Raw genomic sequence first — 26,453 nt, 5'->3', positions numbered from 1 at the left:
CTTCTACCATACAGTGTGGTGTCTTGAGGTTTTGTACTAGTACTGTCACCAATAATGAGACAAAAATCATGTAACCAAATTGAGTTTTCATTTTCCATTTGTATAAGCGTGACAAAAAATATCTCAAAATGTCTGGAAAACCATAACAACTGCCAGAATTTAAATTCTCAGACTAAACTGACATAATTTTCAGTTTCAAAAGCACAGCACTGCCAAGTTAATGAAACTGAATATTAAATGGGCTTTTCATTTTAAATTTGGCATACAGTGTGCAACATAAGCTTAAAAATAAAACTGCAAACTAGACTTTTACATTTTTAATGTGAATTAGATGTGATTTTAATGTGCTGTGCTAAGCAGTGAAATTGTCTTGTGACTGATGTGTTTCAACCAACTGGATTTTAAAACCCACACAGTGGTGTTGAGGAGTGAGAGAAACAGATTTAACAAAAGAGGCCTGTCAGCATTCTGTCACTCAAAATGACTATGGACAAAGTCAGTTTCATTTTATTTTATTTTAATTAGAAATGACATAGCTCTAAGCATTTTCTTTGAACTAATAAGTTTGTGTCTTCTTAATAATACTGTGTCACAATGTCTGGAAATTTCTAAAAGCAGAAAAAAAAAATCCCGTCACAGGATCACTCCATGTTTTTAATTTATCCTATTCAACAGGTGATCATGTCTGTTGCACACAAATGACTGGAAAAAAAGTTTACTTCACACTACCACAAGGAACTTCAAAATTGTGTTGATTTTAGAGGCTGTGTGTTTTTTTTTTAACTAAGTAATGTTACTATGCGTAATAAAATGTCAATATAGACTCTTTGAGTGTGCATGCTCAAAGAGCAAACTGCTCACTGCTAAACTGTTTCATCCAATTTCAAGGAGAATTCATCCCAGTAGCAGGCATTAAGCATAAATACATAAAAATAGACAATCTTCTCACCGATTATCCTGTTTGCGTATGTAAAAATATATAGAGCATGGCTTTTCAAAGTCTGAGACTGTGGGACTCCATTAAGACAAAGCCTGGAAGAACGCATCCCCCCCCCCCCCCCCCTTAGTTTACTGGTTTAGTTTCGCTCAATTCCTGAATGCCTGTGTGATCATGATCGTCCATAAAACCAATGGGATGGGTGCTGGATCACAAAAACTACCAGAATAGAGAAAGAGAAATCTGCACCTCCTAAAGCTCCTGTTTAAAGTATTTATTTATGTGCCATTTCAAGCTCCAGGCTCCTCCTCAGTACACACTTCCTTCTCAGGAGAGCCCAGAATTCAAAACGTCATTCAAGTAAATACTTTAAACAGGAGCGTTTTGGTGTGTGGCTCTCCCTTTCTCAATCTGATCCCATATGCACTCAACAACAGAGTCAAGCTAGCCTAATATTGCAGCCTTACATAGCATCAGACTATATTCAATACATGTCTGTCCAAAGGCAGTAATTCATTTTTTTTTATTTTGTATTAGTTTCTGATTCTGGGGAAGTGGGAAAACCAGTAAAATTACCCTCTGAACCATCTCTTTAACCACATAAACTATATTTAGGCTTTTTAATGTGATCTCCTTTTCATATCTAATGTAATAACTAATGTAATGTTTTTCACTTCCATTGACTCTCCTGAAACTGTATGGACCACCCCTGGGTAGGCCCACCTCCCACTTTGAAAACCACTGAAACTGGTTATGAAACAGTCTAACACTGATGCCTGTATATCAAACTCCTTGTAGAACATGAACAGTATAAAAGCTCAGTTGGAGTTCATGAGTGTGTGTTTGTATTAGGGGTATAATGACACCACAGTTTGGCCCACATGTGATTTGCTGACTAAATGTAACCATCATTGTGTAAAATACAGCTTTTCTTTGCTTTTTTAAAGTAATAATTCCTGGGTTTTTGATGCAAAGCTGCAGTACAAAGACAACACCAGTGCATCTGTGTTGTCTCACACAGACCTTAGGCATTTTCAGTGGTGGAACTGGAAAACTGTGTTAGCTTATCATCATAGAAATTGATCAAAAGATTGAAAAATTATCAGATGTGTGACTCTAAACTGTGATACTATCCAAACCATGAATTTTGTGATCTGTTGCACCCCTAGTCTGTACGCATCAATTACCTGAGAAGTTTGTGAGGGCATCTTTGCTGCTGTTAGTCTCAGCGATGGCGCGCCTGAACTGCTCGAGAATGTTGTTGAGCTCAGACGAGCGCTGCAGCGTCCTGTGCTCTGCCACACGAAGGCGCTCTTTCAAGGCATGGAACTCCCTCTGGTATGCTATCAGCTTCTCTATAAGAAAACAAAAAACAAAAAAAGCAAAGTAGGGTACATTAGCGGGTGACAACATGCACTGTATTAAGTTCCAGTAATTTAAAATAAAACGTCTACCACAAATGACCACTGTTAGTTCCAGGGACAGCAGGCTTTAGCCACAAAGTAAAAACATCTTAGAAAATTAGGGCAACCACTGGGCAGATCCAATGCTATTAAACACTGAATATTTGGATTAGTCCAATCCATCAGTGTGGTTGAGATTTTGTAAATCTGACTGTAACATAATGTGGGCTATATGATGTTCACATTTCACTGCCTCATCTTCATAAAGACACTTTCATAGGTTTTATGAGCCATTTCATCCACCCCTAACAGTATGTTATTTTAAAGAAAATGTATTTATCAAGATATACATCCTCTATAGCAGGATAGCGCAAAAATATTGAGATATTTATAAGCCATATCTTCCAGCCCTAACAGTATGTCACAAGGTAAACTATTTGAGGGTGGTGAATACCTTTAAAAAAGCCAATGTAGCAAGAAGCAACAGCATACAGTTACTAGAATTAAAATGACAAGACATCACCTCTGCTAGTGCTGTGCAGAGCACTTAATGAGTTCTTTTAATAAGAAAAAATGTTGAGAGAATTTTAATGTGCATCCAAGTTTAGATCTGCATCAAAATACTGATAATGATGTAATGAACATTCACCTGTATTAGACTGTTTCTATTCAAGTAACTTAGTTGTTAATAGGAAGAAGAAATTTTCAAACATGACCTATTTTACAAAGGCAAGAAATCTTTTTAAAAATTGCTCCATTTGGATCCACACCAAATACTAATCTCTTGTAACTTGGACCGTGGCCGGATAAGGGATACCTTTTTTTCTTTATTTTGTACCCTAAATGTGAACACCTGAAGATACATGTTTTTTTTTTTTTGTTTTTTTTTTTGTTTTGTTTTTTTTAACATACATTCATAGGGTTGAAAGCATTCACAGCTGGGGGCTGCTTAGTGAAGACAAGACAGGTTTACAGAAGCAGTTTGGCAGGAACTTCAAGACAAACTGCTCGTAGAGGGAAGAGAGTTACCTTTTCCGATCAAGTGCGATTTACAGCACTTGTCACAAGACTGCTTTTCAAAGCAGTGGGTGGGTCACAAAGTCTTGCTGCGTTTTTTTCTATTTTAGGGTTTCCAGTTATGTCTTTAACCAAACTGAGAAGTTAAATTTCAGTAATTTGTCCCTAAATGTTTTTAGAGGGGGGGTGCTGGCAGGTCAGTCTATATACTGATACTCCTACTAAATGGTGCACATTCATGTTTTTGTATTAATTTGAATGGCCATGGTAACTGATATCTAACAACATTTTATAAAAAATTGAGAATGTTTTACACCACACCAGAGAGCGAACTTGAACACTGACATATTGTTTGTCAAAGCAGTGACAACTACAGTCAACAACCACAAGAGATGAAGACAGATATGGAGGCCGATTTCCATCAGTGTGACGGAAAAAGGGGGAGGGGGCAGCAAGACAGCAGCACCAGTGTTATGACCCCAAGTTGGGCTAGGGGATGAGGGGTGCAACATTAAATAAATTTACCCGGGAGAAAAAGGAAGGAAGGAGAACTGAGTCAAAGATGTAAACAACAGTTCTTTTATTAATAAAGTATATCAAATTAAGTTACCTAATTAAACTAACAAAAGGGTTGACTTAACCTACTAAATTAAACAACAAACACACAAAAGACAAGTGTCCATGCTAGCCAGGGAGGCTAACAAGAACACAACACAGACAATGAGTTCCTTTGCTAGGTGGCGGGACTAGCAAAGCACATGGGGGCGCCCAGGCGGGTGCCCTTGCCAACCACGGAGGTAAACAAGGCACATGAAACACAAAGACAAGTGACTTCACTAGCTGAAAGCGCTAACGAAGCACTTGTCGACCGCCATGAGTAGTCTAACCCAGTGTTCCCCAACCCTGGTCCTCAGGTCCCACTGTCCTGCATGTTTTAGATGTTTCCCTGCTCCAACACACCTGATTCACATGATCACCTCATCATCAAGCCTCTGCAGAAGCCTAACAACAACCTGATCATTTGAATCAGGTGTGTTGGAGCAGGGAAACATCTAAAACATGCAGGACAGTGGGCCCTGAGGACCAGGGTCGGGAAACACTGGTCTAACCTGCTGCTGCAGGATTAAACTACAGACTAGCAGACTTTAGTCTGCCGAATGGCCCACTGGCCCTGACTGGCTGCACTCTCCAGGCTTTTAAGCACCAGGTCCTGATTGCAGAGCAGCTGCACCTGATGCCAATCACTGCAATCTGCAAGGGGGGGAGGGGCAGAACCTGGGCAGAGGAGAGCACAGCACCACACAGACACTGTGGCACATAACACCCATCCTGTTTACTTTCTGTCAGCACCCAAGCACAATACATTAGGATTATTAATGTGTAACGTGTTGCTGTTAGAAGTCACATAAGATACATTTTCTAAATGTTTCTTCATCACTCACATGTCAAAAGTAATTTGTGCACCACTGCTGTTTACTTACACCATGTGTCATTTAACAGTCTTATACGGCCGTATACTTTGTTGCTTTAACAACCATGTATGAGTGAGAAATGGCTAAAACTAATGTAACAGTCTGTAATTGTTTTCAATTAATTTTCTTGCCCCACACTGATGCAAAAATACAGTACAGCGCCTGTGATCATCTTACCTGCGTTTTACTGCAGTGATCAAACAAATCCATGTTGTAACCAGTTAAAGTTTTAAGTCAAGTATTTATGTAAAAATACTGAACAGGGAACAGCTGGACAGGTCGACACAGTGATTAGTGATCAAATCAATATGCGTCACAGCTACTTTTGAATTTGAGGTCCAGTATTTTCTGATCAGGTATCTGACATGGAGTCTATTACATAGTGTGGAAATTAGACCAACTTCAAAATATGCCCCGATTATCATTATTCTAATGTGCTTTATGTGTTTTTCAGGATTATGATTGAATAAAATATTGAAATATTTCTTACACATTTTTAATAGTTATTTCAAGTCAATGAATTGTTATGTCTAATTGCAAAAATAATCATTAGATTAAACATTTAAAACTAATCATTAGGTGAAGCCCAACTAGTCTTACATTTACACTTCGGCCCTTTGGAGGAAACCATTATGCTGATGTGTCCCAGGATGAAATTGAGTTTGGCACCTCTGGTCTATGAACAAAAAGGATCAAATATTCATATTCAACAGCCAAATCCAAATTGTCTGACAAAATTATAACTCGGGTACAGCCCTGGAGAATACAAAGAACACCTCCAGTATGTCTATGTCTGTGTCTGTGTGTGTGTGTGTGTGTGTGTGTGTGTGTGTGTGTGTGTGTGTGTGTGTGTGTGTGTGTGTGTGTGTGTGTGTTGGGTGGGGCTGAGGGCTTGGCCCATCTCTGATCTTCCTCTGCGGGTAGACTTATGGTGCCCTTTCAGAGAGCCCTCCATCACAACAAAACCCATACTCCCTTTATCTTCCTCTCCCCATCACTCCCTCTCTGACTGAGCTATTGTCCATCCACTCTGCCCTAGCTCCTCGTCCACACAGAACCATGTTGTTCCTCCTGAATGTTGATCTCTAAGACACACAGACAGATGCTGTCATTTGGCCCAAACCTCATGAAAAGGGCAGCTTCAAAATAAAACAGACTTTCATCTTCACATCAGTCCTTTGATTGTCGGACTGCAGGCCTGTTGAGTTGAAACCACACCTCTAAACCCACTGCGCAAAGAAACAAAGACACAGAGCATCACAGGAACAGAAACAAGAATTAGATACAGTTTCAATGTAGCTATACATTTTCCATGCATAGATGTAACAGACCGTGAAAGTCTTTTGCGTGTATTGCATAATACCACATTTGCTTTCAAGGAAGTGCCGCCCATTATTACCTGAACAGCTGTTTACACAGGTCTCTTGACATTTCAGTTAAATGTCACTCTTCATATACTTCAAATCAAGTAGTATCAACATAAAATCCAAGTAATAGGGTGAATGGTGAACCTGCTCTACTGGTATACAGCCACTGGGTGACTGAGTGGGTACACAAAATGCATTAAACAATTATACCTACCTGAGGTCTGGAGTATATCCACACAATCTCATTATTCTTCTCTCCTCTCAAGAACCATGAGTAGTGGGGGAAGGGCTAAGTGGCTATGCTCTGCTTCTGAAGCTGACAACCTCCCTCTTTCCTTCCGGTTGCATTCAACCTCTTTTTTTGAAGAACATCCTTGGAACTTGATAGCGTTTTTCAAATTTATCTGCCCTAAACTTATCTAACTTTCTACACTTACCATCCTGACATTCACTTTTGTCTTCCCTCCCCTCCTTTCTTGCCTTGTTTCCCCATACCCATTGCTCTCCTCTGGTGTGATATTTTGCCTTGACGTGTCATCGTTGATTTATTTGCTCAGTTTATTTGACTCAATAATGAGATAAGTGGGTAGAATAGGTAGTCAAATATGTAATGGACATTCAACAGCTAAACTCTAAAATGAACAGACTCAAGACCTCAGACTTACTCACAGTCAAGTGTGCAAACACATACTTCTTCTGGCAGAAAGGAGACATGCCATTTTGGGGATACATGATAAATATGTCCAACCTTTTTAATTTTATTTCTTTGGCAAAACTCTCTATAAAAGCAAAGGTATATTTGTGAATTTTTCTATGTACTTTACCAGCAAAAATAAAGGTTTTGTTGTAATTGTGATCTCAATTAGAACTCATTCAGTCAAAACTATGGGATATCAGTTATTTTTACGCCCCATACCAATCTCACCTTCAGTTTTGCATACACTACAGGTGATATGAAATTTTTATAAAAATACCAGAATGTGAAATTATTGGTATCTGCAATGAGAAGCAGGTAATAATCCTTCATCTGCACCGACTGGAAAAAAAACCCAAAACTTTATCATCCTTAATTCCTTATAAAATCTTTCATTTGGCAGATCTGAGTTAATGTTTCATCCTACCAAGAGTTCAGTTGCAGGTGGGGATGCTGCAGTCGATTAAATGAGCTGATCAGTGGTCTTTTAATTTTCCATTAAAAAGACAAAAACAGTTATGAAGTGGAGGCAAAGGTGGAAACAATGACTTAGACACATGACAAAGACTGGTTTGCTTTCATTCCTATTTAGCACCTATTCAAACTTGTTCTGCAACTTGATACCAAATTAAATATGAGCAACCAAATTTTGTTCCAAGTTCACTAACTTAAAACAGTTAAGTGGCTCCAGCTATATAGTTGAACATAGACAGATGAGAAGCTTGAATATAATGATTGTCTCCGTTTTAGGCTGATGTTTCAACTGAGAACAGATGTGACTGTAGATTTCTTCAAGAATTCAGAAGAAATTTGTATTTAGTAATGTCTTACTGTAAGCCTCTCATCTGTTTGGTATGTTTTACCAGGAAAGAGGAACAGAGGCATTATGACCAACAAATGTTTAAGTGTTCATGAAAGAGTTACATGTAACTCATCCAGTCTCTCATTTGAAAATTCAAAGCTCTCCTTTATAAACAATGTTTGATTCATACAACATGCTTGTTGTATTTGTTTTGTATTTGCTGTGACACTGTGCTTACTCACTTTGACCTCAGTAATGGTATTTCATCATGTGAAGACTGGATGTCAGAGAGAGAGAGAGAGAGAGAGAGAGAGAGAGAGAGTGACAGACTGTGGACAGAGACTTGGTTACATAGATCTTCAAACTACAGTCCTCTGAAATTCACAGTTTGAGAGGACAAGGATGATCTTAGCATGATAAATACTTCACAGAAATCAAACCCTGAACTCACCAGAGTGTTAAGAGTTTTATCAGTCAATCTATTAGCTCATCAAAAGCCCTCACAGTGATCTTGTCCTTGACCTCGTTCTCCCTTGCTGATGCATGCTGCTGACTGTGGGTTCATGAGTGCTGATGAGGGACTTATGCAGTTTGTTTGCATGAGCGATATAGGTGTGGCAGGATACATATTACACAAAAGTCCCTGTTGGAGCACTTTTACAGCACATTTTCACTTTCATTTCAAAATACACAAATGCTCGATGTGACAATCAAACACAAATATTGTCTAAACAAATAAACATGAAATTCATGCTTGCAGTATACACTAGACAGCAAGCAGTGCTGGAAAAACTTCTTTTACAGTTTGTCATCTACTGTATTCAACACATTTAGTTTCTACTTGAAAAAAGAAATCACACCTCACCAATGTTTTCAATGTGTTTGTTCTTTATTACTTTAAAATACTGTAGATAGGTATAAGCACAATTTTTAATTGCTTAATGTTACAACAGCAGCTCTTTTACGTTTTTGTTAATGCCTCTTTTGAGATTAATTCTCCTTGAAATAAGAACAAAGCTATTTTTTCCACTAGAAGCACAGATGATTCAACACCAGCTGTTCAGAGGAAATTGTTTTAAAGGGGTCAGTTAACTCAAATTATATAAACAATGTGTGTAGTTAATTGTTGTTAAATTGTAATTAATCACACATTTTTATTTGTTTAAAATGTACCTTAAAGGGATATTTTTCAAGTGTTTAAAGTGTAATTTAAATGTAACTTTATTAAATAAAATACATTAACCAAAAACAATGACAAATTTTTCCAGAATAACACGTTATTAACGTATTAACTTTGACAGCCCTAATATATACACATATATAGGCCAAAATTATTATCCTGCATTCACACTAACAACACTTTGTCCTTCATCCTTTAAATGCACACTATTTAAACTGTGAACAGGGCACTTTGCCAGAAGTCCCCTTAACGAACAAAACATTTTTCCCTAATTTCAATCTCAGCAGGCTGTCTCTGTGTACTAACAGAAATCCAATTTACCTCAAAAGCACTTCAGCTGTTATTCACATTATATGGTAAAATCAGCAACCTTAACAACTTTAACACACCTTAAACTTGCTGAAAAGATGCCAAGTTATTGAGCCTTTTGTTATGGACTTGCAGCAACAGTTTTCACCCTCCAGACAGATACAGGAATAAGATGCATGCAAAACATGTCCATATGAGTTATGCATGAATACCTCAAGTGGCACACCTGCTAGCCACTTGGTTCTACACTGCAACTGCTATGTGTAACACAAAGTATTTAAGGATGCTATTTCTTAAGTCGAGCAGATGGTGCATAACATAAACATGAGATTAACAGGATTAAAACAGGAATGGTTATAACATGCTGTTTTGTGATTATTTAGGGAGCAGATCTTAAAGTTCCCAGATGCTCCAACATTAATCTGACATGACTTATGGACTTACTGCATTCTGGCCAGAGTCAAATGAAGAATCATACTGTACTGTGAGTCATATCCATTGGACACAAAAGGTCGGATCAATATGTTACTTTAAGTGTTAGTGGTTAATACAAGATAAGCTTTGTTGACTAAATATTCTTGCCAGCTCTCAATCACAGTAGGGCTGCACCTAATGATTATTTTTTCAATGATTAATCCATCAATTAGTTTTTGATTAATCGCTTGATTCATTTATTGATTCATCCAATTATTATTTTTTATGATTCAGTAATATAACAATTAATATACCTGAAATACATATCAAAAACTTGTCTCATTAGAATGTCACGTTAGAATAATGATAATAGTGGCATATTTTAAAATTAGTCTTATTTCCACCCCATTTAATAGACTCAAATATAAAGGAGCTATGAGACATATTAATTTAATAACTAATCACTATAAACCCTTCACTGAGCTGAAAAAAATGATGATGCAGACATCACTTTTAACACCAGGATGATGAAGAAACATCAACAAAATCTATCTTACTTCTACAAACAGAAACATGTTACACATGTTGATAATTCTCATAAGTTGTGTTTAAGTGCTGACAGAAAGTAAACAGGACGATGCAGCTGCAGCTGCAGGAGGAGGATAGATCCCTTGGTTCTTCACTTCCAGCTCTCATGCAGAGCAGTTTGTCCTGCTGTGATAAGTCATGTCCAGTTTGTGGAGCTAAATAGAACCAAACTGTTGCATCTCTGTTTAAAGACCATACTTTAGATGATTGCGGCGAGGCCTGCTCTCTGCAGCTTGCTCTCTAGGTGAATCTATGCTCTGACTGGGTGCTACAGTTCATAACAACGCGTCGACGCATGATATGTAAATCAACGTATTTTTTGTAATTTTGGTTACATCGACAAATCACCCCTGCCATAAATCATGCAATACTTATCTTCATACAGCCAAAAACACCAGCACACTTGAACTGCACACGCACAGAGTAGTAGTATTGATTTTTTGTGGTATTTCCCTGAAGAGAAGTGCAAGTCGATCCATGAGTAGGCGAGTGATACTCCCTGAACGGTTCCATGTAGTTTGCAGAAAGACAAAATGCACACCTTTATCCCATTCTGTCCTTTTCTGTCTTTGCAATAGACCACAACCCTTTCACTTCACTTTTAATGTAAACTGAAAGGGTTGTGGGGTAAAGTAGAGTAGCATCAGAGGCCAGACGAACATTTGCCCTCTTGGCAAATTTCCAACCTAGATTTCTAATTTGCTTCCTTACTATGGAGTCACTGTTTCTGCTGACCTCCACCCACTCTTCTTCCTCTACTGAGCTACAAGTCACGATAAGCTCCTGCAGCCTGCTGTGCTTCTTTGTGGCAGAGCATGCTGTCTGACAGCACTGAGCTAAGAGCATGGCCCCACTCTCCTTACTTCCACTCCTCTGGCTCCACTTGGCTCCTGTAATGCTACTATCTGCCAGGGCTATCACTCTCTTTTGGAAAAACTCCACTTTCAGAGATGTCGCCAATCTATTGTTTAATGACATCCAGTGGGATTCAGCGCTCCGAGTCCACTACAAATACAGATTTTAAAGTCGAAACCAGTGCTGTAGTCAAGACTGCCTAAACTAAGACCAAGTTAGTAACAAACAATGCCAAATTAGAAATGAGCCAAGTTACTAGCTGCCTATGATGCAGGATTTTTTTTTTTTACATCTAATCCAGGTAATGATGTTAACAAATAAACCAGACAATGCACAGGCAATTTAGTGACATAATCTCAGTGGAAATAAAATTTAGTTGTAAATTGTCTTAGTCTGAAACCATATAAAAATGCACAAGATGTAGATCTCAAAAGTGTCAGGCCAGGTCAAAGTCCAGATTTGAATCCTATTCAACAAATTTGGGATTTAGTAGGATCAAAGATTGATCGCACAAAAGTTTAATCTAAAGCAAGTCTATGGGAACAGCTAGAAACTATTTGGAACTCAATAACAAAAGAGACCGTCGAAAAGTACATAAAAACAATGCCAGAAAGAATGCAAGCTGCTATCAAAGCCAAAGGGGGCCATACAAAATATTAAGTTTTTTGGTTATTATGCGTGCATTTATTATATGTTATTTGCCAAATAAATAACAATAACATTTTTAGTTTTAAACAAGCTTTTGAAAGATTTCTAAAATATTTATGTTTTCCCGTTTTTATGACAAGTGGTCTAATAAATTTGTTAAGCACTGGATATCTGGCCCCTAACTTGTAAACTCCTTGTTTATGATGAATGAACAGATCGTCCCCTTAAACATGCGTGTCACGATGCTTGCAGATATGCAAGAGCACTACCATATCCATGCAGACAAACTGCACAGACAGGTCCTTGTATATACAGCAAGCTTATGCCACAGATTAATCAACAAAGAACATTTAGTGTCAGGGAACAAAATTAGCACCACCCACTTGCTTCTTCCACCAGCCAAACAATGGTCATCTATTGAGTGGCTGGTAAAGTTTGAACTTTCACTACCCATTTTTATACCCTAGTTAGAACCCAACAATAATCATCTCTTCTCCCCGACACTGAGGGGAAAATGTGTGCCGTTGGGGAATTTTGTCCAGAAGTAGAGACAGAGAATGAATGAATAGCAGTGTGGGATACAGGAAGTGAGCAGAAGCATGAGGAGGGAAACAACAATTGTTAATTCCCTAACAGCTGAAGATGCCTGTTCCTGTTTAGACAGACAGTGGGTATGTGTGTGTGGCTAAGCAGGGTACAAAACACAGGAAAAAAGAACTAATCCCACTGTCTCACTGCCTTGTCAGCACTCCCATACTTTCTCTCCATCATACAGCCCACCTCGGGCTCTTCTCATCCTCTCTCTTTTAAGATTTGGCCTTTCTACTCTCTTCTTCCTTCCAGGCCACTTAGGATTTGTCTGGCAGACTGCCCTACCTCACAGAGCACACAAACCCAATGTATACACACACGCACACTTTCACAGACACTAAAAATGAAAAAACACAATGTGCAGGCCATATTCGCTCCCATTCTAACTAATAAACCATGTATCTGGCCTACCACCGTCACTGCAATCACTTGAGCTATTTTTGGCCCATTGTGTTTGATGATGACGATGAAAGAAAACCATGCCTTTAAACACAGAGGAAGGGGAATGCACGGGCTCAAAGAAGGCAAGAAGGAAGTCACATTCGCACAAAGGAAGAGTGTGCCTGGTAATGATCTCAACAAAACTGCTAGAGCCACAAGTACCTCAGAGCTGTCTCAAACTGGGGCTGGAAATGTCAGAGAACCTATTAATATAGTACTCACAACAACTATAGCAGTACATCACATGCGAAAACATCTGCAACAAATGATTTTTATAACTTATCTAAAACTAGAGATTCAAATTGGATTCATAAACTAGAATAGAGCTTGTTTCTCATTTAACAACAGGAAAAGCATTATATAATTCACTATACTATTTATACTAAATTATGATATATCCCTTATGCTGATACTACCTATAAATCATTGAATGTTATTCAACACAGAGGCATTTGATTTAAAGTTGGATGGACACCATCATCTACATCTGGAAGGCATCAACATACCTCTATTTTCATTCTATTGAGATATAAGAAGCCAAGACATGTCCTTAGTCAAGTTTACTGCAAAAAAAAAAAAAAAAACACACAACCATGACATCAGATACCAGTTCAGGTTTGCTTTAAAAAGTTCCTCATACCATCTCTGAACTGGGGGAGAGATCTTATAACTGTAATGAACTGCAAAACAAACTGAAGTCAGAGACACTTGTTCCTCTAAGGGATTTCAAAGTTCTACTTAGTCATCTTGTTATTGTTGATATTGTGTATATATAATTAGTTTGCAAAACACTCTTGTAAGAGATCTTGATCTTAATGAGACTCCCCAAATGAAACAAGCAAAGCACTTAACTAACTGTGCCTGAAGGAGAAAGAAAACACATTTAAACCCGGAGAATCGTCTTTAAAAGCAACTTGTGGTGGCATACTGTGGTTACGGTAGTATAGCACTACTTTCTTCACACAGTGTTGACCACAAACAAAGTCAGTAAAGCATGTTTGTGCTGTCACAAGTGTAATTTATGGTCAGGAGGCTATTCCTGTACATGGCGTAGTCTTTATCAAGCTTGTTTGACCCATCACTGTGAAAAGTGATATTAAGACTGTACCTGTCTAATCTGCTTTTCCCTGCTGCTCACTTTTAATTGTATGCTGCTGCGGCGCAAATGCATTTACACTTTACTATTATTTGTGCAGTAAGCACAAATACGAGATGACACCAAGAAGGGGTGAATTCAAAATGCATTTAGAGCACCAATTTGTTTAAAAGTGCATTATGTATAAATTGGCCACCTGTGGGGCATGAAGAAGGAGTAAGAGGGAGGTTGGCAACATGTAGAGCCAGAATATTTTCATATCGAGTTTTATTTTATATTTGTCAAATTTTAATTAAGTAATTGGTGTTTTACTATGAGTTAGCAAGGTAATTAAGCTAGTTATAGTTTGGTAAAATGAGAAACTTGAATTCAGATGGCCTATAGTTGTATTTTGCTGTTTAATAAAAAAAAATACATGCGAGAATATTTCCTTTATCAAAACTAAGAGAGCTTGTGGAACATAGCAAATGTGGGGGGGGGGATGAGCTATATTTTCAGACTGTAGCTTCTTGGACCAAAAACTGGTATTACGTGACAGGACAGGACTGGGGCTGGTTAGCATGCTAACTTCAGTAGATATTGCTGCAACACAGTATAAAGATGTCTTTGACATAATGTCAAAACTGTTATTTCTTCACATTTTATTGACCATTTTAGTTAACTTTTTTGTGTTTTAAACTCATACTCATACTTATTACAACTTTTAAACACTTATACTTGTTGCAAGTGTATCACTAACATTTTGCACTATACATGACAATACATGCATTTTTTGTCCTAACTCTACTTCAAACCCCAACATTATTACTCATATTCATTGTGAAGGTCTATGTGAGATACGACCACAGAGATACCAGAGAGCAGTCTCTCACTGGGGGATGGGGGAGACTCTGACAGAGAAGTACACATTCTGGAGAGTCATTCAACATGGAGTGTTTGGACAGCTGACTGGCACAGCTCTCATTCACAGCAGTCAAGTGACCAGGAACAAGACGGGCTGTCGGAAGCAAAGAGTCAGGGGAAAAAATAAAAAATAAAAACTTTGCCTAAGATTACCTCTCCACCCTAATAGCCCCACAAACAAAAAACGCCTGCCGTGTCTTATTCCCTACAATAAGTGCATCATACAGTGCATCCTTGAGCCTAAATACATGTATGTTTTCTATGCACAACTACTAGAACAGGGTCTGAAAATTCCATTTTCACAATGACTCAATGCCTGAAGCCAAGTACACTCTAAACACCCACGCTGGGCAGCATCAAGAGAAGAAGCCATCTATAACCGCAGGGAGAGATGATATGGGACATCAAAGAGGCTCATATGTTTAAAAAAAGGAGAGAGAGAAAAATCTGTATTAAAACATCATCATGTTAAGATAAGAACCAACACAGGGAAGCAAGGAGCCAGTGCAATACAAGGTAAAGTACATGAATAAAGCTTGTGATGTTGATGATACAGGTAGAGCCTATATACTTAAAGACAACACACTCATCAGTGTTTTATGTGTCCTGGAATTGACATAATGAAATATTATAATATCCAAACTGGAGGGAAGGCGCCAGAGCCACTGCAGGCATAGGGGAGTGCAGAAGACCGAGGGAGACATAAAGAATGAAACAAAATTGAATGAGTATGATCTATGTGGGGAAAATAAACAAGTGTCTGGTGAGTATATCCTGCTAACCTTCATTTAAAATTCAATGTTTGAATCCTTTTTTTTTGATCAGTACCATTCCCAATTATTATTAATATTTGGTTAAAAAACTGTGGGTGCGGGGGCGCAAACTTTTTTCAGCTTCTGAAAGGGGGGCTTGCCAGAAAGGGTTTGGGAACCACTGTATTAGTATATTCAAAGTCAGGCAAATTGAAGTGAAGTGACAAAATTAATTTCCTGCAAGTATGTAAGGACAATGCATTTTATTTGAACCCTTAGAAAGACACGTCTAGTGCGTAGATCTAACTGCATCTCTTTCATTTGTTCCACTGGCCAAGTAAAGACACTGTGATAATGTTGTGCACAAAGAATGCAGCATTTCAACAAAGAATGAGAGCTATTTGTGTCATTGGCCTTCACACAGACTAATGCTGCCCAATGTTTATGGTATAAATCAATACCACAGCTTTTGGTAGAAAACCGAAAAGGGATCTTCATTACTGCTCGCACCCATTTACCCCCAGGACATTACCATCTGACAGGTTTTGTAGTCCAAACTGAAATTAACCTTCGATTAAACAAATAGGTGTGCTGCTCAATACTGTATGTTGCTCAATGCACTGCGGCTTAATAGAATGGAAGAAAACAGACAAAAGGTAAAGAAATGGAGAACACATCTTTGATTACATATAGGCAGCGTGTAGGAAAGAAATCCTGCAAATAAGCAAAACATGCTCAAATTAAGAAGCATATTCTCCAATTTGTCAACACTAATGTCGCAAGAGGAAGCTTGCTGACAAACAAACAAAGAAGTACAGAAATCCTTTGCAGCCTTTTTGTATTTGTGGTATGTGCGCAACATACTTATGGTACTTCTGTTTACCTAAATGCTGATAAAACATGCATCTGACACAAAAATTGAGCCAAATGCTTATACTGTAGAGCCTGGCTGTCATTAAGAAGCACAGTGCTGAAATACTAGTAGGTTGAGGTGGTCAAAACACAGTGGAGTAAAGATAGGATTGGGTTTTTGCATATGCTTCATTCATGCTTTAAAAGCTGTGCATATAATCAACTGTAGAAACAACTGTGAAGTACAGATAAAAGGGTACTTGTTTCCAGCTTATAGAAAACTACAAGCCAATGTTATCATGTTTATATCTTGTGACAACACAAGGGTCTACGCTCAGTATCCCTGACTACAGACTTAATGTATTGTATCAACAGGTCTAGTAGACAGAACACAGACCATCACCACTTGATTTGACCTTTGCTTATCACACTACCACTGTCATCAAGCCATGGACCAGTCTCTAGCTGGCTCTAGTGGTGGCACTCACTGGACTCCATTTAAAGGAAAATATTTCATCAAGCTGATAAGCTCCACAGTAATCACAACATGAACCCTTGGTTTGGAATTTATCTAAAGGCTGCAATTATTTACACTCTGCTGATAATAAGTCACTAAGGCTCATAACCCTCCCCACATGGATTGGTTTAACACTTGCAAGTGCCAGGTGCTGGCCCTTGCATACTGGTGAAACACAGACACACTTGTGTAATAAGCCTGAGCCCAGATGTCTGACAGGATGTGTAAAAATATGGTTAATGTTCAGATGAAAGACCATAAAGACACAGTTCACCCAAAATTCGAAAGAAAAACATGTTTTTCCTCATGCCTGTAGACTGTTTTGGTGAGAGCTGCTGAGTTCTGGATATATCAGCATTACAGATGTCTGCTCTCTCTTGAATACAAAGGAAGTAGATGGCACTCAGCTTGCAGTGCTCAAAATGCAAAAAAACCCAAAACACAATACCAGCATTGTCTCTTTCTAGAAATGATGACCCTGTTACTCAAGATAATCCACATACCTGGTTGTGAGCAGTTTCATGTAGAATTTCTTTCTACTGAACTACACTTGTGAACCATATCACCATGCACAAGGAAAAGTGCATCTATTTATGGAAATGAACGCGCTCAAATGTGGGGTTTTTTTGGGCTTGAGTGACACAAGCCAAGAGCTATCCAGTTCCATTACATTCACAATAAGGCTGACACTTTCTGCCGGTAAATTGGTTGGTCGTTATGCTCTTGTCTGACCAAATTCTCATTGGTTGGACAGTTGCTGGTGTTATTTTAATAAAGAGCGCGTTGCAGAGCAGTGGCTGTCACTCTGCAGACTATTACTTTAGCATAATAAAATGACAAATATTTCCTCAAAAATTGGCAAAAAAAAAAAAAAAAAAAAAACAGTCACGATGGATTCAGGCAAACGTCGATAGGAGACATATTCATCCTGCTGTTTGTAACATAAGGATGAGTGATATCACCCTAAATTACAATTATACAGGGCATTTCTGCAATAATTATATTCCTGACAATATGACAATATAGTGAGAAATATTTATGGTTTAGAACTCACAATAGCTGTGCTCTTAATCAACCAGATACTTCTGCTTGAGGTGATGAAATTAGTTTGATGTGTTGCCCCCTTTTGTTGTTACAATCTTCTTGCACTTCTTAAATATTACCATGATTTATTGTAAACCTGATCTTTTGTGATCAACTACTAAAGTCACCCCCCTTTTTGGAACTATCTTCTAGACTGTGGAGCTGGCAGCAATGTTACTTTCGCTTTCAACCACCCTTTTTGTTGCTGCGTGTAATGGAGGGGCATCCCTCTCCCCACAAGTTGTAATGTTGACAATACAATTTTTTTAGCGTGAAAAATTATTACGATATATCATGAATGATACAATATAGCATACCCCTAATGCTGCCCTGAATTTACCTGATAAACATGCCTTGTACCTAGCTACTGTGTGTAAAAGAAATGGTCAAACTTCAGAAATTCATGATTAGCACCCATTTAGGCTACCAAGTATCAACAAATTGACTGGTTGAGGAGTAGGTAGAACTTCAGTCAACCAAGTTTTCTTTGGGTTGAGTCCAGTCCTGATTCGAGAGAGGGCAGACATCTACAGCTGATGGCTCCAAAACTCTGCAACTCACACCAAAACTATCTAGATGGATAAATAGCACTACAGGTGAGAGGAAAAATATGCTTCATTTTTTTTTAATTTTATTCTGGGATGAACTGTCCCTTTAAACTTGTCTGCAGAAAGGTAAAGGGCACTGAATATTTTTTGAATCAAGAATTGTTGCAAATTGTGCTGCTTCGTGCTTTAAACTAAAGGGGAATGCTAAATTATCCCTAACTGATTGTTACTGAATGGAAACAGACAATGTGGAGATGAGCTGCGAGGGGAGATAAGGGGTGACTACAGATCTGCCATGCTGTCAAACTGTTAAAATGCATAGGTTATCAGATATAATACTTAAAAATCAATACAGAAGAAAGAATTTGGAAAAGACAGTTATAACGATAGATATCCCTTTAATCATGCACGCTGCAGCACGACAGTGTGGCACGTTGGCTGTTAACATCAATCTACTAGATAGGAACAGGATGGGTCCGAAGTGAACGGCGGCAACACCTGCTGTCCTACGACGCGCTGGTGGAGCCAGCACGTCAGCTTCATGTCTGCCAGTTTGTTAATCAGGCCTTACAACTGTCGCTTCTTCTAAAAGCCATCCATACCCTATATATTTGTGTGGCGACCGTGGTGTTCAGCCTACCTTTGCCATTCTGCCACGCTGTGTACCAGGACAGGCTGAGGAAAGACGTGAAGAAAATAATCGCAGTGGCCACAGTTCCATTTCTGAGCCTCATCTCATTTCAGCGATGCCTCTCCTCGGCTGAGTGTCGGCGGGGACCCCGGAGCTGCCGTTGCCTCCCTCCCTCCTCTCCTCTCTGCCTTCAGGGTGTCGAGACGGGTGTAGGCGCAGGCATATGGGAGCGTCAAACGGCAAAAAAAACGGTCTAGTTTACAGGACAGAGCACAGACTTCTGCGCTGGGAGGGGAGTGCTCGGTGCGTCTTTCCTTGTCGTTGTTCGGAGGGCTGCAACTGGCTCCTCCTGTAACCGCTACGGCGATCAGTCACGAGTCAACTGCCGTCTACAACAAGACAGCTTACATGGTCGGTTAAGATAGCGCAAGCTAGCTGCCGATACAACCCATTGTAGTTTTTTTTATAGCCAGGGAGACGTTAGCTACAAGTTACATGCAGAAGGCATTTCGAGTGTGTGACGGCTGATCCTCTGGGATAGGCTGTTCGCTCTCTGACGGTGGCCGAAAGGCAACGCCTCAAATCACGTTGATTCCGCTTAGGGTTGCCAGGTCCGCGTTTTCCCGCGGAACTGGGCTACTTTTAAAAGTGTTACCGCGGATATTTTTTTTCATCCGCAGACAGACCTATAAGATCCGTATTTTCAATGAAATTATATGTTTATACCTAAAGCCTATCAAACTGACTCCATGCCAGATCAGTACATACACACAAATGCATAAACACACTTATTTACTTTAAGGTTAAGTTTAAGGTTGATTAAAATGTAGTCAAGTAACATGATAAGGTGTCTGAGTTGCAATAAGGTATTGCATAAACTACAGTAAATTCAAATGAAGTGAAAATTAGTACATTTATATTGTCCAGGCAAGTGACAGGAGGAGAGAGAAAGAGACAGAACCCGAAAAGAAACAGCAACAGGTTAGTTTACCATTTTATTTATGGTAATACGTGATTTAGGACTCAGTGAAAGAACTGTTTTAAGGAAATTGCTTTTGATTCTGGCACATGTAATATTTATGGAGTTATGATGTTGTGTTAATGGTTTTTGTATGGGCGTAGTTCGAGTTCCGGTGTCAGCCTGGTATTGCAATGGTTTTACTCGCCGTTTAGTTGTTTTTTCTTTTTGATGATTTTCAGTTGTTATTTGGCTGGTTTGTTACACATACCTGGCAACCTTGATTCCGCTTCAACTGGCAACAGATGAATTTAAAAAATAAAAGCGTGTTGCTTACAAAAACCGAACCTCCTATTATCCCCCGTGGAATACATAACACTGCTGGGATCTTCTGTCTGTTGAAGGGATAGCATTTTGTCATTCACACATTGGTGACTTTTGAGTTAATGTTCCTTAATGGTTTCATTCAAACGTAAGTAATGTGCTGCATGCTCGCGCGATATTTGGCACCTGGCGCTTGAGAAGCAGCGGTGGTGTCTAAGACTGGAACTCAAGACTCTCGCGAGATTTGTATGTGTTATATCTTAATTGTGCCTGTTATACAAACAAATTATGCGTAATAAAATTTGATAACGATGTGGGTTATTTTATGGACAACTACGCTTGGTTAGAACAAGGGAAATATCTTGATTTGTTTATAACTTATCACCCGCGAGGCATGGGATTTCCTTTTTGACACCTTTTTGACACGACCGTTCAAGAGCGATTTTCTTTCCGCAAGTCTTTTCCTGTTGTGACTCGCGTTTTTAACCACTAACTCACGCCTTATGTAAAGAAACGTACTTATCAATTTATACCCCCGCATAGCGTGAGAAAAACACTATTTATGACAAGTGTTACTTAAATTTGTTAAAGTGATGTTGTGTATAAGAGGTGATGACAGATATATTTATTAGTGATCTTAGAAGCAGTATAAGATGTACATTTCTATCTGTGTGTATTGGCGGAAATACCTTAAATTATAGAGTTAAACTGAAAATTGTGCTTACTTTCTGATGTCAGTGTGGCATTCAGAAGCCTTTTGAAACAGACTTGTTTTTAAGAAAGGAGCTGCGACTCTTCACTCTACAAGAAGACAGCGCGTCCTCTAGTGGCCAAATTAAGAGTGTTTAAAGCCAGCAGCACTCCATAATAAACCAGTAAGAACCTGGTCCTACCATGAACCTGTTTTTTTAAAGAACCACAATCAACCTTCATTCACGTTTTTTGTCTCAAAATGAGAAACCATGCAGAAGTGCTGACATTACAATTCACTTAAAAAGTTTGAATGCTCATCGAATACATTGTTTTCTTTAAAGAAAAATATGCACAATAAATGTGTGCCAACATTCATTTATTTCTCAAACAGCACACGTTTTAATGCAAACCCATAAAATGTCAAAATCAGTGTTAATAAAGAATGTATTAAATTATACACATAATGCAGCAGCGATGACTGTGACCATTGAGTTTAACTAGCTTATTGACTTTAATTGACTTTTTAACTGATTTTCAACTTGAGGGGTAAAAGAGAAAAAAGTGAAGACTATTCACTTCCATAAATTAAAATAGCAACAGTATTTTTAAAAAATATTCTTCTGGCACCATATCTCTGGTGTAGACAGCAGAGGTGATCTGCAAAGGCTGACATGATGCAGAGGAAGGGATATTTTCTTAGAAAGGCGTTGCTTTAAAGTACTCCTCCAGAGGAATGAGTGATGTGCCTCCGACCCAGTCCTGCAGCCAGACCTGGACCAACTCCAGCTTCATGAAGAACCACTTGTGTCCCACTGGCCACTTTGCCATCACAGGATGTCTACAAAAACAAGAGCAATACATAAAAAACATGACCCAAATATTTTCATTTTCCCTCATTTTCAGGTTTCAAGGAAGCCAACATGTATTCATACTCTGCTACGTCTTCCATTAGCCGTATTACCTTGAGAACATTGCTTCTTTAGCAAATGCGAGCTCCTCTGGGGCCACCTCCACCATCTTCCCTGTTAGTGTGAGCCGAGCACATCTTGGATCTTCTGGATCATACACCATTTGCCTTCAAACACAGAAGACCATGTTACCATTATAACACACACACACCCACATAGGTGTTACAACATAGGTGTTTTAGCTGTTCTGAGTCTCTCACTGACTGGCAGTCATTTAATTCAGCTGGCAACTGTCCAGGGACCCAAAAAGCTCACTGTGTGCCAGCTGATTTGTACCAACTGTACATATATGTTGTTTTAAAATAGGCAGTACTAAAGCACAATGCCAGCTTGCATTCGGGCTGCACAGTTAATCAAAATATTCAAATCACAATATGGCCAAGTGCACTATTCAAATCATAGCAGCTGCAATTTTTTGATACAGGAAAACTGTGAGAAGAAACAGCATTATAATGAAGTGCTGCAGAATGGTAGAGATGCCCTGGCATACAAATCTTGTTCTCCAGATGTCAGAAAACATGTTTGTTTGGTACAGACCCCAACGAATGTCACATCATCATGATTTTAATGGTTTATTTTGTTCAGTAAAAATGAAAATTGTGATGCAAAAATGATCATTCCAACCAATTGCGAATCATATCGCCATTGCAATATCTATCGATATAATCATGCAGCCTTGACTAATGGAGTCCTTCAAGCTGGTCCTGCTTTATTTTATCATATATTGCTTAAATAATTAATTTAGTCAAATTACTACACAGCAAACCTTGTGGCCAGGTAGTATTGCAGCAGAGAAAAACATTACATATTACCAACAATGTGGGAGAGACTGGATGGTTAATGACGGCCCAGCAGTTCACCTTTTTCCTTGAGACCTTTTAGCAGATTATCCTGCCAGTGGGAGTACATTAAAAATTGGGGCTTACCTGCAAAATTCTCCCTCAGCCTCTGAGAACGTGAGGGAGGCATAGGGATTACTTTTCAGATCTGATACAGTGTTGTCCATCGGAGTCACATAGAAATAGATGACTCCAGTGCTGTTGCCCAGCGGTCCATCACTCACTGAGAAGATGTTCCCAAAGGGGAGACCTTTGATCTGAGCAAAAAGCAGGATATTACCAAAGACATCTTGTTATGGAGGGGAGTCACTATAATCTTTTTTTAATTGTAAAAACAAACTGAAAGATTTGCAAACATGCAAGTATACCCAAATGCAGGACTGGTGAAGCTATGAAATGAATATTGAGACCAGCCACAATAGAACGTGAATTAGAGAGGACATGAATATTTATGTTCTTTCTGTGGTTTGGTGTGATCCCTACCTGTAAACATTGGCAATTTGCACCCCCTGCCAGAAATGTGAGAATGAGACCTGTCTGTTACTGTGTTATATTACAAAATCTGGAGCTGCTTCCATCCTGAAGTGAACCTAAGTGAACCTCTGTAGTCACCCTAGGGTCTAGAGCTGCAACTAATACTAATTTATGTTACATTACAGACTAATCTGTAGATAATTTTCTCAATTATTTATTTGTGTATATTTTTATTGCATTATGTAAAGTATCAGATTCATAAAAACTAAAAAGTAAAAAAAAAAATGTAATTCTATAATAAATTTCTATAAAGACTGGTTGGTAGTTACCAGCTGTGTATACCACTTAGTTCATGTCCTAAACTCTGTTGAACTGAACTAGTCTTTTATTCGCTGGATCCACTTTTTTTTAATTCAGTGCATTTAAATTTTAATTTTTGTCCAAAAAAAACTGCTCAACATGTAAAGGGTTCAGTATGTCTATTTCCCCTCCAGAATTTAATCTCACAATGTGGAGAATGCTTTAAACTTTGACCACTTGGGGAAATAAAAGACAGTCAGTGATTGATAAATACAACATCCAAATCAGAAATGGTCCTGTTGCATTTAGTGCCGCATGGCCTTTCCAGTGAGCCAACATGAACATCAAATGCGCCCTGACTCTGTTTGAACTGACTCGAAGGTAACAATTTATTTGTATAACACCTGAGTTCAGCCTTCTATTTCATTTAATGTCAAACTGGCTGCTGTGGAAAAAGGTCTATTACCAGCAAATAGTCCCTTTCATAGTGGTTAAATTATGGAGCTGCCAAGGTCTTGAAAGGTGATTTTCTGTTTTTTTATGCAGCAGATGATAATTTGTGCACAAAGTTAATATCATGTGCAAGAAGAGAAAAAATTGTTTGGGACTTCAGGGCCTTTCTTGTTAGTTTTATTGTGGGACAAATTACAACTTAATCATTCTCATTAGAACATGGTGACCTTCTGTAAATCCCAACATAATGTAGCTTTGCACAACACCCACCACAGCAGCCATATAACTGAAAACAAATGTGTGGGTGTGCAGGACTGTGGATTTGGGATGCAATGACACCAAAAAAATCAAGGCGCAATAATACCGCGATAAAATGTACATGATCTGATATTCTGAACAACGAAAAACAACGACTTGGTAAAATGTCCTTTGTTTGAATGTTTGAATTATGTATGTACAATATATACTTTTAATTTTAATATATAATTTTAATTTGTAATTAGTTTGTGGTCTTTTTTCTTGAGGATCCACTTTTTAAAATTACAAACTGTTGTGCACAATAAGCCTTATCAATAAATTCGGGGATGGATTCATTCATGCATAAATGAACATTCCTGTCCATTTTTACTGCCATGTCTGTATCACCTTATATTATCTTGACATTTAAATAAAAACATATACAAATGTTTAAACTTCAGAAATCAGAAATGCATTTAGGCTGAATTAACAAGTCATCTCATTGTTTATACTTCCTCTCATCAGGAAAACAATCTAGGACATTTTAGTCTACCTCATAAATAAAATAAAAATAAGTGCATTTAGGAAGAATTAAGTAGCTCTTGTTTTTTTCTTCTCATCACTTAAACAATATCCACATTTGCTTTATAAAAGGTGTAATGCAGATATAAATCTTAAATCAGCAGAATTTCTTCTATGGTCTCTTTTATCTCTTTTATTTGGGGAGCCAAATAAAATCTCCTGTGACCCACCTGTGGGTCCAAACCCAGTCTTTGGGAATGACTGGTCTAAAGGACACAGGATGTCACACACTATAGAGAGTGTAAAGCTCCCTGAGACAAATTTTTATTTGTGATATTGGACTTATATTAATTCAATCTGACTTAACTTAACAACTGCAAAACAAAAACAATGCAGCAGTCAGTACTAGTCCATTTCTAAAACAAAATAGAAATAATAAATTAAATTAAATAACTGTGAAACGTGGCGGCACATATTGTCAAAGTCTGGTATGGTATCAAGGCATTTTTTATCGTGACAATCTTTATGTTGTTACATCCCTAATTAATAATATATCATGAGTTGATAATACTGCACAAGATAAGATAGCAATAATCAAAATGGAAAATTCTTGTTACAGTAATATAATAACAACAATAGAGCATCAAATAAAAATAAACAAAATATGAAGTGTATAAGGAGTAGATGAAAATAAACAAAATCAAAGTAACTATAGATGAGTCTCATAAAATAAATAGTTACTTAGTGCCATATAAGTAGTTGCATTAGGTGGAACTACTCAAGTAAACTGCAACTACCTCAAACTTGTAAAAGTACAGTATTTAAGTAAATGCACTCTAACTTTTCAGCTCTGGACATCAGTATTTCTAAAAATCTACAGTCTCTCAATGTCAATTTAGTCCATTATGAGCCTGTTGCTCCGCTTGTAGTCCTGTTTTAAACACTGAAATGTACTGACACATTAATTAGGACGTCTCTGTCCACAGAAGACACTACATATTACATTTAGGACCATCCCCCCTGTCCTGTCCTGCGTGTGTTACCTTGTCTTGAGTTGAAATGGTGGCCAGGTGTCCCCAGTCACTGTAGTGCGCTATGTATCTGGCAGTCCTGGCGGTCTCCTGGTGAGGAGGAGGAGGAGGAGGAGGAGGACCGCTGCTGGAGGACTTCTTCACCTTCTCCAGCCGATACGAGAACAGACGAGAGGACAGCTGGGCCACGTTGTCGTCCTCCGGCTTGACTAGCTCTCCGGGGCTCTCCACACCGTCTCCGAGGACGTTGGAAGACGGGTACGCCTGCTTCCACAGCCCCGCACTGTCCACCAGCAGCGCCGGGGCGACCTCCTCCGACAGGTCCGCGTCCTCCACCACGTCATTGGAGGAGACCACCCAGGACACGGAGCTCCTCAGGGTGTAGCCCTGACAGAGACACAGGACACTGGCAAACACTGCCAGGGGAAAGTAAGGGGCCTTCATATCATTGAGCTCGGACAATGGCCGCCCCTCATCCACTCTCTGTTTACAACCTCACGTGTATGTGTTTTCGAAACACGAGGCTTACAGCGACCCCTACTGACAGACCTGGG

General features: G+C 38.7%; 2 protein-coding genes across 2 annotated transcripts in view; both read right to left on the bottom strand.

Moving 5' to 3' along the window:
• Nucleotides 1–19,653, bottom strand: part of mgat4a (alpha-1,3-mannosyl-glycoprotein 4-beta-N-acetylglucosaminyltransferase A) — a 47,440-nt gene extending 27,787 nt beyond the window's left edge. The window contains exons 1-2 of the mRNA XM_084724743.1: nt 19,110–19,653; nt 2,125–2,292 (exon numbers count right to left, since the gene is read on the bottom strand). Of these exons, the coding sequence (XP_084580869.1) occupies nt 2,125–2,292; nt 19,110–19,203 (262 nt within the window). The 5' untranslated portion in view covers nt 19,204–19,653. The remainder of the gene's footprint in view (nt 1–2,124; nt 2,293–19,109) is intronic.
• A 1,781-nt stretch (nt 19,654–21,434) lies between these two features.
• Nucleotides 21,435–26,422, bottom strand: creg2 (cellular repressor of E1A-stimulated genes 2). The gene is made up of 4 exons (XM_084724740.1): nt 25,912–26,422; nt 22,970–23,139; nt 22,037–22,150; nt 21,435–21,913 (listed from the first exon to the last, which is right to left on the bottom strand). Exons 1-4 carry the CDS (start codon nt 26,341–26,343, stop codon nt 21,772–21,774), a joined length of 858 nt encoding a protein of 285 aa, XP_084580866.1. The 5' UTR covers nt 26,344–26,422; the 3' UTR covers nt 21,435–21,771.
• Between the last annotated feature and the right edge of the window lie 31 nt (nt 26,423–26,453).

This window comes from Lutjanus erythropterus, chromosome 8, assembly GCF_056507025.1.
Source record: "Lutjanus erythropterus isolate fLutEry1 chromosome 8, fLutEry1.hap2, whole genome shotgun sequence".
In the NCBI taxonomy this organism is placed as follows: domain Eukaryota; kingdom Metazoa; phylum Chordata; class Actinopteri; order Lutjaniformes; family Lutjanidae; genus Lutjanus; species Lutjanus erythropterus.
This window is presented reverse-complemented; position numbering and strand designations above follow the sequence as displayed.